The sequence below is a fragment of the Odontesthes bonariensis genome, chromosome 10, assembly GCF_027942865.1.
Source record: "Odontesthes bonariensis isolate fOdoBon6 chromosome 10, fOdoBon6.hap1, whole genome shotgun sequence".
NCBI lineage: Eukaryota > Metazoa > Chordata > Actinopteri > Atheriniformes > Atherinopsidae > Odontesthes > Odontesthes bonariensis.
The window spans coordinates 8281126-8295725 of record NC_134515.1 but is presented as its reverse complement, the minus strand read 5'-3'; the positions used below and the strand labels follow the sequence as shown (position 1 = coordinate 8295725).

At 41.7% G+C, this 14600-nt stretch overlaps 1 protein-coding gene across 2 annotated transcripts; it reads left to right on the top strand.

Moving 5' to 3' along the window:
• Positions 1 to 2449: 2449 nt before the first annotated feature.
• On the top strand, positions 2450 to 14277 carry LOC142390181 (SRSF protein kinase 3). 2 transcript variants are annotated; one of them, XM_075475560.1, is made up of 13 exons: positions 2450 to 2849; positions 3018 to 3098; positions 4178 to 4281; positions 7890 to 7998; positions 8775 to 8862; positions 8980 to 9067; positions 9666 to 9772; positions 9914 to 10064; positions 11078 to 11154; positions 11506 to 11613; positions 13141 to 13210; positions 13348 to 13440; positions 13538 to 14277. In XM_075475560.1, exons 2-13 carry the CDS (start codon positions 3058 to 3060, stop codon positions 13720 to 13722), a joined length of 1221 nt encoding a protein of 406 aa, XP_075331675.1. In that variant the 5' UTR covers positions 2450 to 2849; positions 3018 to 3057; the 3' UTR covers positions 13723 to 14277. The 2 variants fall into 2 exon arrangements, with proteins under 2 accessions (XP_075331675.1, XP_075331674.1); XM_075475559.1 differs by having other exon boundaries at positions 2451 to 2839; positions 13538 to 14275.
• Positions 14278 to 14600: the final 323 nt, after the last annotated feature.

The following is a 14600-nucleotide window of genomic DNA, read 5'->3' as shown; positions in this document are numbered from 1 at the left end:
TCCCATCCTGTAGTTTGAACTATTCATTTCAAACTAAAGGATCAACCTCTAAAATTATGTATCCAGAATACTCCTCATAAGCAAATGCTAAGTTGATGTCTCATATCTGCTTGTTTGGACGCCATGTTGTGCTCTCACGACACTCAATATCTAGCCTCCAAAATCATGTTTCAGTCTATTTATAATCCTCCAAACCAAATTTCTCCACAGCAAATGTTATCAATATTGTGACTCATAAAAACCGCTACTCATGAATATATTTGGGAGTATTATAATGTGTTTGCTTGAATAGATTAGCCAAAAAACAAGCAAGGGATCAGATTTGGGCACAGTACCTGCTTGTAAATTAGCATTCAGTGGAAAGATTCAGTCTCCTCTCTGCTGGATTTGACTGTTTTTAGTCAAAGCAAATAAAAACTCTAACCAGGCAACAACAATCTTAAACAGCGTACAACACCGGGTGACCTATCCACACATTGTTTTTTAAGTTTAAAATGTATATTTATTATCAATATAGGGACTTATAAAACCCACTGCACAGGACATTATGAAATAAACACACTTAAGAGTGCGTCTTAAACGATAAGAATTTGTTTACTTTGATTAATTGGCCAAAAAACGAGGGTCAGATTTCAGCTTATTAATTAGTAGATCTTACATTCATTAGCGCAATTCCATTAGTCCAGGCTAAGCCCACCTTCTCCCTCTCCTTTTCCTGTCTCCATCTCTTCACTTCTCCACTAGATTTGGACGTTTTTTGCCAAATAAAGCAGAAACTAAACGCGTAACGATGGTAAGAGGTTCATGGGAGAGCATTCCTTACAAAGTCTTGAAGTGTGAACGCCTGTCTCACACAGATGCAGCACTCTCGTGTTGTTTTAACTCTGTTTTGTTGAGAAAACAACCGTGTGGAGGTCTTAAAGTAGCAGTGGCTTAATAACAAGGGAATGCAGGTCTCGTTTCAACATTTGGCCCACAGGAGTGTGGGTCAGTCAGGCCTCCGTACACCGGAGGAAACTGGTTAAAAAATACATGCAACGCTCTTTTATCCCTAACCGCACTAACCCAGTGATCTACATCCATGCAGGTGTTGTTTTTGTATCTCTGCTCACAGCCCCTTTGGGAAAGGATATTACAGCTCTTTGAAAATGGAAAATAGCACCAGCCAGCACAAGCTCTCAGGTGAGGCTTGGACCGACATTTCAGGGTAAAACAGCACGACACAGAGGGAAGGACTGGAGACAAATAAATAAATTAGGGCTGGGCGACTTAACTCGTTATTATCGCGTTAATTCGCAAATTATTTAATGCTGATAAATATTTTATCGCGCATTAACGCAGTTTTTATTTATTTTGTTATTGTAAAAGTCTGTTGCTGTCTGCTGTGGAACCGGAAAAGAAAGTAATCGGCGGATCCACCAAACATGGAGAAGGGTACGGAACTTTTACTCAGTAGTGTATAGCTTTTAGCATTTAGTTTATTTTAAATGTGCTGCCATATGAATGAAAGTGCCATAACATTTGTTGTGCAAACACACTTTTAACATCAGCATCTTTCTGTAGTTTTTATGTAGAAGCCTCGCTCCACTGTCTGTTTCCTTGAATGACTTGCTGCTATCAGTTGTGTGTTTTGCCTTTAAGTGATATTTTAGACTGAAACTACTACGCTGAGAAGACAATTCAACTTGGCAGTGTTTACAGATGACTTTGGTTCTGTCGACTCCGCCGTCTGGAAGAACTTTAAAATGAAAATGGCCGAGTAAAAGTTCCGTACCCTTCTCCGTGTTTGGTGGATCCGCCGATTACTTTCTTTTCTGGTTCCACAGCAGACAGCAACAGACTTTTACAAAATAAAAGCCTGTGAGCAACAGACTTTTACAATAATAAAATAGATTATTCTGCTTCCTGTGTCTCTGAACTTTCCTATCCATTAAAGGCACAAAAGCCCCCCCCCCCCCCCCCCCCCAAAAAAAAAAAAAAAAATATGTATATATTTTTTATAATTTAAAAAAAAGAAAAAGAAAACCTGCGTTATAAAATATTTATCGGTGTTAAATAATTAACGAGTTAACGCGATAATAACGAGTTAGTTGCCTTTAAAAGTGTGCTGGTTTAGTTAGATTTAATGCGTCTTTTAAAGCACCGCTACTGTACAGCCATAACGCGCCTATACTTAGAAGGTTTAACTCATCTGACGGTGAACAGTTATTCACGTGAGGTCAAGAGGTCTGAATATCACATGTCACTCACTTCTCATTCCTCACTCTTCAACACTTTGTGTCTTTTATCTCGGTCCCTGTCTGCAGCTCGTGTTTGATCCAGATACCCGTTTACTCGACTGCGTCTATCATGGAAAACTGGGAGTGTTCACAGGAAGGTGTTGGGAAGAAAGAGCAGAGAGTCGGGCTCAGAGTCGTGGGAATTTCTCTGGGCTTCAATAGGCTGCCGAGGGCTGAAATATAAGTCAGTTTGTATATTTAAAAAAAAAAAAAAGAAACTGCTTCTGGTGACATTTGGCGAAGAAAGGCCCGAGTTTCAGTTGACCTTCTTCCTCCTGACGTTATTGTGATACTCGATATTGTGTCGGAGGTCGGGGATCCCGTTCTCCAGCCAGGTTTAGCCATCTGTGATCCCTGTGGCCCAAAAGGTCGGACTGTCAGGGGGGGCAGCAGCTGTCACTTGCTCTCCTCCCCTGATCCGTTTCCCTCACGCGACATTCTTCTCATCTTTTATTGCAGTTTAGGCTTGACCGCAACAAGGGACACAGAGGAAAACACAGAGACAAACGACTGAATCTGACCAGAATCGACTGAAGAGGAAAAGTCTCTCGGGGAGGCAGGTAAAAGCCAGTGAGTTCGGGCTCTGCTGTGGGTTTCCATGTTTAGACCCTGCTGACTCAGCAGAGGTCGATCTGACCCGACATCACCGCCGCCACCTCTTAATGCTGCTGCACTCTTATTTTTGCTAATGCATTCGTCTCTTTTTCTCAGTCTGAACCCACATTTTGTCCTCTGCAGGCTGCACAAGTCGAGACACTGACCACATCTACTCCACCACATGATGCAGAGGAGTCCCCGTTCAGCTCAAAAGCCTCATACGTAAGTGTAGACTTCTTGTTCCCCGGCTTAGGTCTGAATCACTTTCTTTAAAATTGCAAAAAAAAAATGGGGACTGTTTTTCAGCAGAAGACCAAGTTTCTGTCTTCAAACATCTCCTGGAGGAAAACACCCGTGCTCATTTTTTGACATGTGATGTTATTTTAAATCTAATTCAATGGTTTCACACAGCTTTACAGTCTGGTATGAATCTAAGAAAATGCCTCTCCTTATACCACCTCAGCCTCACAGAGCGACGTTGCTTGAAGCAGCTAATTTTAGCATCGACAAAGCAAGCCAGGATTATTTTAGGCATCACAGAGGTGACTCGGATGGTAGGTAAGAGTTTCAGACAGAATCTTAGATTCAGAAAAAGAGAAAACTGGTTATTTAAAAATGTTTACATGACTACACTGGAAAAAAAATAAGTAAAAAACAACAAATACAAGATGTTTTTGCTTGAAATAAGCAAAAAAATCTGCCAATGGAACTAGTGAAAATTGGCTTGTCAAGATTTCTTGAAATAAAACGTGATATTTAGGACTTTTGAGTTAAAAGCGATCTTGAAATTAGCTTAAAAACCTATTCAAATGAAAAAATAAAGCTTGTTTCATGTGAAATATGACTCAAAACTTAACAAGATATTCAAGATGTATTGTATTAAAACAAGTCCCTATATCTGGCTGAAATGGTGCTTGTTAGGCAGTTGTGTCTGATATTAAGTGTAATGAGATACTCAATGAGACAAATATACTTGGTAAGATTTAGATTTTTTTCCAGTGTATGATCCATATGCAGCAAAGAAAACAGACGTGACGCGACCCGAACTCTTCCAGCCGTCAGTGGAACAGATATCCACAGCAGCTGGGATGCAGAGATCTCAAGTTGCACGAACAGACTGCAAAATAATTTACTGCAGAGTCAGAAATAGTGTAACTTCCGATGCTGCTTGTCCGCTCTGAGCCAGGCAGCGGGACAAGTTTCCGTTGCTGACTGAGCTCATGGGAAACTCTAAAAACAGTTCAGCTCACCGCCGACACACGTGTGCACACGTTTAATTCGACATGTCTGTGTATTTGTAGGAGGGAAGGTGTCTCGTCGGATAGTTTCAGAGCCCTCGGGTGTCACGAGCAGCTCCATCCAAAGGACAGCCAGGACTCTGAAGACCCCGGAGAATACTGTTATGGTATGAGGGAACATTATGGTTATTTTTGAGTGTTTTTTGTTCATGTAAAGCAGGGGTGTCAAACTCATTTTCACAGAGGGCCACATCAGCATAATCGTTGCCCTCAAAGGGCCAGATGTAACTTATAAATGTAACTACTCCTTAATGTTAAATAACTCTGAATTTATTACTTATTGAAGTTACAAATATTACATATATATTTGCATAGATGTAAAAAAAAAACTATGTTTGTTGCTCTGTTATTATATCATAAATCCTTTTAAGTTGTCAGCTTATGAAACCCACATCACTCCATCAATCAAACTATCCAAGTGAATAAAGAAAAATAACATCAAACACAAGTTATGACATTTACTTTGTTCAAAACTTGAAATATCAAACAAAGCTAGCTTTTACTGCCGCATTGTTTTCGGTTGTGGCTTTCGCGAACACATTCTGCTGCGATCGCAGTTTGCCTTTTAATTCTCGGGCAATTAGTTTTTTTTCTTGATGCCTAATGTTGGCATACTTAGGCTACGTGCCCACGACAACGCTCTGAAGCATAAACGCAGATGTCCGTTTTTTTCCTCCACAATTTATCTGCGTTCTCACGAGCGCTTGGGGGTGGATATCTGTCTATCCATGGGAACAGGGAAAACGTATAAAACTCATAGTTTGCCGATGTAGTATGCACGCCCCGGACGTAGGTGGCAGTAGCAACAATACCTTTGGTATTGTTATATGAGTTATATTGTTATATATTAATAAATATGAGAAATGCCTGTTTTGTGGCTACTTCCTCCGCGTCAGTTGGAAGAAAATGGCGAAGCGCGGCGGCAACAACAGTACGCCTTCAAACTTTGTTTGGACAGATGATGAGGTCCAGTTGCTCCTGAACACGGCACTGAACTACAAAGCCAGGAAGGCAGTGGATAATGTGGATTGGGAGAGTGTTCAAAATAAATATAGTGAGATATGGGAGTCGTTAATGGAGAACTACAACTTAATGTGTGCAAAAAACGCACTTCTGCGTTTTGAACTGTTCCTACGGCGACGAGAGGTTGGATCGTTTTCAAGATCTCCACTCTGGAGGGCGTTTGCGTTTTCTCCGTTTTGAACTCCTAAAAACGCCGTCGCCGTGTGCAAGATGGGCACATCTGTTGAAATGTTCTGCGTTTATCTGTCGTTACCGTTGTCGTGGGCACGTAGCCTAAGGCTACACGACATAGCTTCGTGTTTGGTCTCAGAATGTGGACGTAGATCGTACTCTTTGACAACCGCCTCATAACACAGAAGACAAACCGTTTATTCTCCTTGAAGCACAAACACGTATTCGCCTTCCGATCTTTCTACGAAACAGAAAAACTGATGCAGATGGAAGCGCATCTGCATCAGTTTTTCTCTTCCGGGACATTTTGGGATCATTATTTGTATTTCTCAATTCCACTCGTTGGGAAAATCGCATCGATTTGGAAACATTGCAGTCCAGTGGCGGGATGCATTGTGGGAAATGTAGTTTTTGGTCACTGCACGTATTTGACTTATTTATTTTTAGACAATCAGACCTTTTAAGCTCTCACGGGCCACATAAAATGACGTGGCGGGCCACATTTGGCCCGCGGGCCTTGAGTTTGACACATATGATGTAAAGGGTTCATAAAGCTACTAATCCCAAAGAAATCGCTCACGCCGAAGCGAGATAAAGGGAATCTGCCTCCAATTTCCTTCCATCACTTGTCAACGTCCCAGTGAAACACCTTTTCATGAAACCTCCCGTTCGCAGCTGGTTTCGTGAATCTCAAACACAAAAATGAGCTGGAAATGGAAGCCGTGCGCTATGAGCCGCGGACTTCCATTTCTCTCAAACTTCAAGGCCAATACTGTTGTACTCTGAGACGGCTTCATCTCAATCAGAGTTCTAACCAGAACCAGGAGAACCGAGCACGCTGGTTACCTACAGAGACTTTAAAGGGCTGCTAAACCAAGGAGGACACTGAGAGTTGATCCAGGGTGAAACTGCATTTAGCTGCTGTGCTGCACATCAACTCCCTGCTGACGTCAAATGTACCCCTACTATAGCCGCTTTTATTGAACCCATCTGGACCTTTTTCCTTTTTCCTTAATGCCTTTTGTGGAGCACTTTGAGTTGCCTTTGTGTATGAGATGTGCTGTTACATTACAGCACATTTTAGTGCTGGAGTCAAACGGCGTAATCTTGTCTTTGAGCGGCCAAACTGTCACTTTTCGATGTTTGCCAGGGACAGAATAAACGTTCAGTCGTTGCCAAGCTGAGGTTTGGATCCAAGTCGAGGGTTTAACTTGTTTCAGGCTTCAAATATTCAACATTTTGGCTGGCGCAGCTTTTGTTTTTGCTCCCCCTACAGCTGTGGGATGTAACACCACTGTCCTTTAAAGCAAGTCTCCGTTTGAGCCCTTCACACGCACAGCCATACGCATTAACGTTTCTTACGTTGTAGAGGCCACAAAAGCACCAAGTGACTTTTAAAGGGATAGTTCGCCTCTTTTGACATGAAGCTGTATGACATCCCATATTAGCAATATCATTTATGAACATTTTCTTACCCCCAGCTGCGTCCTGTGAGCCGAGTTCCAGCCTCGTTTTGGCGTTGACGAAGGTAGTCCGGCTAATTGGCTGGGGTCACAAAAATAGAGCAGCAGAGCAGCAAACACTGTAACAGGTGCGGCTGTCGGCAGCAGGCAGTGATACGAAGGGAGAGAAAATAGCGCCAAGCGATTGTGAGGTCTGACTTTTTCCTGGAGAACGATGTTGTGATGCAAATGTATTACTCTTTTGAACGCATATTGTTTTGAGAACCAAGACGCTTTATTTTTGCGACCCCAGCAAACTAGCCGGACTACCTTCGTCAACGCCAAAACGAGGCTGGAACTCGGCTCACAGGACGCAGCAGGGGGTAAGAAGATGTTCATAAATAATATTGCTAATATGGGATGTCATACAGCTTCATGTCAAAAGAGGCGAACTATCCCTTTAAGGTGGGACGTGAAACCAGAGTTGTGAGGCCCCATGTGGCATCATGCACGTTGTGTTGTGACTCAAACACTCATTTAGGTCCCATCTTTGTGATCTGTAAACACAAATAGAAACACAAACCCGAGCGCCTTCTTGCCAGTTTGCCGGCGCGACCTTGTTCCCCGCTCTCCCCGCCTCACCTGCCAGCTGTGCAGGTGTCGGCCTGCACCTCTCCTACCCTCTGCTGCGTATGTGATATCCCAGATGCATGGCGCAGTAATAAATTATACGCCAGCCTCGTATCGTGTTCTGTTATAATAGAAACAAGATCTCTGAGGTCCATAAAAGTGCGTGTCATGCTGGCTGAAGGAGAACAGGCTTATTCATCATTCCTCAGGGTCCTGCTGGCAGGTCTGAATGATGTATTACTCACTCGCAGACATGCTGCAGCTTACAGGAAGTTGTAATGCCAGAAATAGCTTTGGCGTTATGTTTGAGTCTTGGAGGAAAACTGCTCACCGCAGTTCCAGAGAACTCCGGTAAATAAAGTGAATAAAATAGGCCGGTAACCTAAATGACTTTGTTTTAATCCTGGATTTCTCCTTGTTTCCTGTCTCCTTGTTTCCTGTCTCCTCAGGTGGGTACCACCCCGTCCAGATTGACGACACCTTCAACAGAAGGTACCGGGTGGTGTCTAAGCTCGGCTGGGGATATTTCTCGACTGTGTGGCTCTGCACGGACCTCAAGTAAGACTGTACAAAAATGACTTGTAGCGAGGGTTGTCGAGCTTCCCACAGAGTGATAAATACTGCCACGTTTCTGTTGTGCAGGTTTTTCCACGTCTACTTTCGTAGTCAATGATCTTGCTTGTGACAGCGTTTAACGTTCATTATAATCATTTCAGCTTAAAATAAGATGGTGGACGCAAAGTTGCCATCGGGGTAGATTTTTAAATGGAGTTTAGATGTTTGTTTGAGCCCATATGTGCAGCTTCTCTGTAGTTTTACATCTTAGATTTCAGCTGATGTCAAAGAGCAACTTCAACGGTGTGACGAACCAAACTGTCTTCCACAAGGTTTCAGAGGAGATTAAATATTAGCAGAAATGAAACAGTCCCATCGATGCAGCGTTGTCTTTAGAAACCGATTTTCACTAGTTCCATTGGCAGATTTTTTTTTTGCTTATTTCAAGCAAAAACGTCTCGTGTTTGTTATTTTTTTTACTTATTTTTGGAGGGGCCTATGTCCTTTAAAACTGAGTCTATTATACAAACACTCCACTCCTGCTCTTCTGATCATTTGTTTATCTGTCAGAGAGACGCAGTCATTTCACAGATCCAACAGAAAGACTTCGACACTGCTGCTCAATCAGATGTATTAAGATTTTAAAAAGGTAAAGAATACAAAGACAAAACAGTAGAAACTTCCCCCAGTAGCACATCACCCATGTCCACTACAGCGTCTTCTCTAACTGATTGATCATTTGATCAATGAGCTCTGATTTGGTGTGTGTGCTTTGGCAGGTCGGGTCGACGTGTTGCAGTGAAGGTGCTGAAGAGCGGCGCCGGCTTTGCAGAGGCGGGACGGGATGAACTGGCTCTCCTGCGATGCGTCAGTGGCCTGTTGCTTCTCCTCCCTTACTTTTCAGTTTTACAGTTCAGACATTCTCAGTGTGCACACACCAACCTGCCTCTCATTTTGTTCCCACCCTCTCTTCTCTTTGTGCAGGCTGGTGGTCCTGGGGCCCGTCTCCCCTCCAGTCGAAGGATTGTTCAGCTGCTGGATGAGTTCAAGTTGGCCGGAGTTAACGGCGTCCGTATCCTTTTTTTTTAGAGTGTTTCTTCTTACACCAAACCTGCACTGGAAAAAATGCCCCTCCAAAAATAAGTAAGAAAAACAACAAATACAAGACGTTTTTGCTTGAAATATGCAAAAAAAATCTGCCAATGGAACTAGTGAAAATCGGCTTGTCAAGATTTCTTGAAATAAGATGTGATATTTGGGACTTTTGAGATAAAAGTTATCTTGAAATTAGCTGAAAAACCTCTTCAAATGTAAAAAAAAAAGTTTGTTTCATATGAAATCCGACTCAAAACAATTTGTTTTCAAGACTTTTTCATTTAACAAGATATTCCAGATGTATTGTCTTCAAACAAGTCCCTATATCTGGCTGAAATGGTACTTGTTAGGCAGTTGTGTCTGATATTAAGTGTAATGAGATATTTTGACTAGAAATGAGACAAATATACTTGGTAAGACTTAGATTTTTTCCAGTGTGAGAAGTTATCACCTCGGATGTGTGTGCTGGTTTGCCTGAAGGAGCCACCAAATATGACTCGAGGCCCAGATAAAGTGTGAATGTGACAGAAAATGTGCAGTTTTTATTCAGTGTGACCTTTAAGTCTGCTGCTTAGACATGTGCCTGGTGCTGGAGCTGCTGGGGCCCGACCTCAGAAGCTGGCAGCTGTGTTTTGGGAATCCAGGACTGCTGCGGCCTTGGGTCAAACAAATACTCACTCAGGTAAGTTACAGTGAAGATTAATGGACCCCCAAATATAAATCTCCCCTCTTTAAGCCACCTGTGTTTTCTGATAACATCATAGGTCAGGAGACAGTTAAGTTTCGAAGGGAACGACTTCAGCCACGGTTTGTTTCTCCGCAGGTTCTTCAGGGCCTCGACTACCTTCACACTCAGTGTAAAATCATCCACACCGACATCAAACCAGAGAACATCCTGCTGTGCCTGGAGGAGCAGTCCCACAAACCACCAGCTGGGGGCAGCACGTCCCTCTCTTTGGAGGCCAAGACCACAGGCACGATTGCATTTTTCCTTGTTTCCACACATGCTGGGGAGGGTTCTCAAAGCTGGAGAGTTTATAGCTTCGCTATATGAGCCACAGTGCAGGGTACACCAAATGTGTGCACAAAGCAGAAGTGCTTGGAGCCAGTTTGAGAGATAATGTCAGGCCTTTAATAAACAAAGTCTCTGCTCTGCTCTGCACATACCTGAGGCGCGCATTGTAAATACAGTGGGTTGCACGACTAAAAACAGAACAGGCTCGAAGAGAAAAAAGATCTCAGAGGCAGAGCTAAGTGTTCTGTGTATGAATTGACAGAAGATGTGATTATCAGGGATGCACTGACTGTGAATTCGGGGCTGATCTCTTTTAATATCAGTGAAACAACAGCTAGTATTTCAGCCAAAGTCTCTCCTATAAATGTAACCTTCATCATAACCTTTCGCAGGAGAAGTTCAGAAGCCCTTTAGCATTTTTAACTATTACTCAGTAACTCTGCAGTCGTTGATCGGCTCACCAAAATGTTCTTAAATTTTAAAATAAATCGCCTGCTGTGGAATCTGGCAGCCACCTGTCGGATATTTACTGAGTCTGCGGCTGCAGGTTAATCCTGTCAGTTTCAGGGTGAAGTCAATCCAACATCAGATAAACACAGACTACCGCCATCTGTTATATCAGGGATGCCCACATCTGGTCCTCGAGGGCCGCTGTCCTGCAGGTTTTAGATGTTTCTCTGCTTCAGCACACCTGATTCAGATCAATGCATCATTAGCAGGCTCGTGCAGAACTTAACAATCTTTTGAACGGATCAGTTTTATCTGAATCAGGTGTGCTGAAGCAGGGAAACATCTAAAACCTGCAGGACAGCGGCCCTTGAGGCCCAGATGTGGGTATCCCTGTGTGACAGATTAGTCTTTTTGGGCCGTCAACAAGCTGAATATCGGCCCATGTATCTGGGCATCCCTGATAATTATTACAGAGACTCAGATGCTTTGATGATGATGATGATGTGCTGTTGTTTCTTTCAGAGAGGAATCACGTCAACCCTTATAGTTTGAAAGAGATTACAGTGAAGATCGCTGACTTGGGGAGCTCCTGCTGGGTGGTAAGAGTCATTTTTATGCACATTTTCCACACAAGAAGGGTTCATCTTGTCAAGGTGAATATTTTCTGCTCTCTAAGTTTATCACATCAACTTTAAAGGCAACGAACATTATATGTTGTGTTAAAAATTACTCTCTACTGCCCCCGAGTGGTCATAAAAAAAGTTTTTGGTGAAAGTTATTTAACACGTCGATAAATCTCATGTAAAAAATAGCTCTTTAAAACATGCAAACTAAGGAAATTAAGACTAAATATAAAGTCAAAATAATTCAAAACATATTTAAAGCATTTGTTTAGCTTTTAAAGAATCCAAATAAAAGGTTTTAATCCGTCTGTCTGTTTGTTGGACCAGTACAAGCATTTCTGCGAGGAGATCCAGACCCGTCAGTATCGCTCTCTGGAGGTTTTGTTGGGTTCTGAGTACGGCCCGCCAGCTGACATCTGGAGCGTTGCTTGTATGGTGAGAGACCGAACCCGTGCGTCCTTACACTTTGACAAGACAAGTTTCTCTTTAACGTTAAAGCGATTGGATCTTTGGAAACATTGCTTCTGTGGATCTCGACTTGCAGCAAAAACGCTGAAGCCGTCTAATTATAAAACTGTTATTGTATTTTATCGTCAACTCAAATTAAGGATGACAATGTGTAGGTGTTTAATTATGCTTAATTTAAATGTCCTAAGATTAGATTTGAACATAACCATCAACATATTAATGTGGGGGAAATAGACTCTTAGATTCCAACCGGAGCAAAATAAGTGCACATCATCTGCAAAAAAAAGTATCCAAGCATCAACCTAAAACTCCACAAATGACTGTTGAAGCCCATCAACCTGTGAATAGGATTATTATTGTTTTTGTTTTAAGCAGCTGGGATTAAATGGCTAAAAGATAGTCAGAATTTTAAGTATTTGTGTGACCAGAAGTGCAGGAATGATGATGCAGTAAATACGAAGCTGTTGGGAAATGATGGTTATTGCATTTTCTTGTCATGATGCTGTACACAGAAATATTAAATATTCAGCCTTTAGGAGTCATGAGCTGCAGAATCTTCAATATATATTAGGGCTGGGCGAGTTAACTCGTTATTATCACGTTAACTTGTTAATTATTTAACGCCGATAGATATTTTATCTCGCATTAACGCAGGTTTTATTATTTATTTTATTATTGTAAAAGTCTGTTGCTTTCTGCTGCGGAACCACCAAACATGGAGACTGGTACGGAAGTTTTACTCGGCCATTTTCATTTTAAAGTTGGACATCACCGCTACAGGTGCCCCTCGGTCTCTGTGTGAAGCTCACGGAGCTAACCGGCGCTACTTCCTGTTTTACTTATTTCAATATAAAAGCACGTATTTCAAAATAAATAAATAAAAAACTCCTGCATTTTCAGCCAAGTTGAATTGTCTTCTCAGCGTAGTAGTTCCAGTCTAAAATATCACTTAAAGGCAAAACACACAACTGATAGCAGCAAGTCATTCAAGGAAACAGACAGTGGAGCGAGGCTTCTACATAAAAACTACAGAAAGATGCTGATGTTAAAAGTGTGTTTGCACAACAAATGTTATGGCACTTTCATTCATATGGCAGCACATTTAAAATAAAGCTAAATGCTAAAAGCTATACACTACTTTTGAATTAATTTTTGGATTTTGCGTACAAATGCGATTAATCGTGATTAATCAGGGAAATCATGTGATTAATTAGATTAAAGATTTTAATCATTGCCCAGCCCTAATAAATAAATATATATATGTATGTATATATATATATATATATACATATACATACACAGCAAAGTCATCCACAAATCCTTCTGCCAGTCCAAGCCCGTGTGAAGCTGAATCTTATCATCCTCAATAGACTTTTCTGTTGAGGTAAAATGACCCGTGTGAAATTTAGATTAAAAACAAAAGAGTCACAGATCGGTATAGACTCATACTTGGCCTCACAAGTTACCCACGGATGTTGCTCTGAACCCTCACAGGCCTTTGAGTTGGTCACTGGAGACTCACTGTTCCACCCCAAAGCCAGCGAGTCCATTTCCCTGGAGGAAGGTAGGTGAAGTGCGGCGTGCCGACTCTTAACTTAATATATAATATATATATATATATTTATATTTTTATATATATATATATATATATATTTTTTTTTTTATTATTGATGCGAATGTGTTTCGTACATTTGTGCTCAGATCATATCGCCCAGATCATGGAGCTGCTTGGTAAAATTCCACCAGCTGTTGCCTTATCGGGTAAATTCTCTGCAGATTACTTCAACTGCAGGGGTAAGTCAGCAGCTTCTCTCTCTCTTTTTTTTTTTTTTTCACTTTATTTGCTTTTATAAATTTACTAAATTTACTAAATGCTGCTGAATGCACGCAGGTGAGCTGCGTCGCGTCGGTCCGCTGAGGCTCTGCAGCCTTTACGATGTTCTGGTGGAGAAATACAACTTCCTGTTGGAGGAGGCCTCTGGATTCTCAGACTTCCTTATTGGCATGTTGGATTATCACCCGCAGAGGAGGGCCACTGCTGCACAGTGCCTCTGCCACCCATGGCTGACCTCCTGAGAGCCCCGCAGGGATGGCGCCATCTGCGGTCCTCACAGACAGATGCTTTCAGTGGCACGACCTCGCCGATTTCAGGGCATCTTTGAATTTTTATTCTGAGGGAATTCCTGTAGAAAGTCATGCATTCAGCGTTGGGTAGATAATAGGACGGTATTCTCCACTGGAGCCTCTAAAGCACTTTAATCCTCTCAGTCCTAAAAGAAGCTAATGAATATGCGCCGCTTCTTTACGCACCGACAGGCCTGAAACTGGCTCCGTCGCAGTTATTGACCATCAGCGGGATACAAAATCGTTTCATTTACTCATCTTTGATGGTGAAGTTATTTAAAAAATGCTTTTTAGTTTTAACTTTTGTACGTAAAATGGGCAGTTTTAAAATAAATAAAACCTGGATAAATGGAACGCATGTGTATGTCAAGTGGATTTAATTCATATAGTGAGAAATGGTTCAATAAAAGCTTTTGATTAATCCCACATAGTCTGCGGTGTGAAAACAGCTCCATACAGACGGGCTCAGAAGGATTTACCTTCAGGAACAGGAACTTGCACTGGAAAAAATGCCCCTCCAAAAATAAGTAAAAAAAACAACAAATATAAGACGTTTTTGCTTGAAATAAGCAAAAAAATCTGCCAATGGAACTAGTGAAAATTGGCTTGTCAAGATTTCTTGAAATAAGATGTGATATTTGGGACTTTTGAGATAAAAGTGATCTTGAAATTAGCTTAAAAACCTCTTCAAATGTAAAAAAAAGCTTGTTTCATATGAAATCCGACTCAAAACAATTTGTTTTCAAGACTTTTTCATTTAACAAGATGTTCAAGATGTATTGTCTTCAAACAAGTCCCTATATCTGGCTGAAATAGTACTTGTTAGGCAG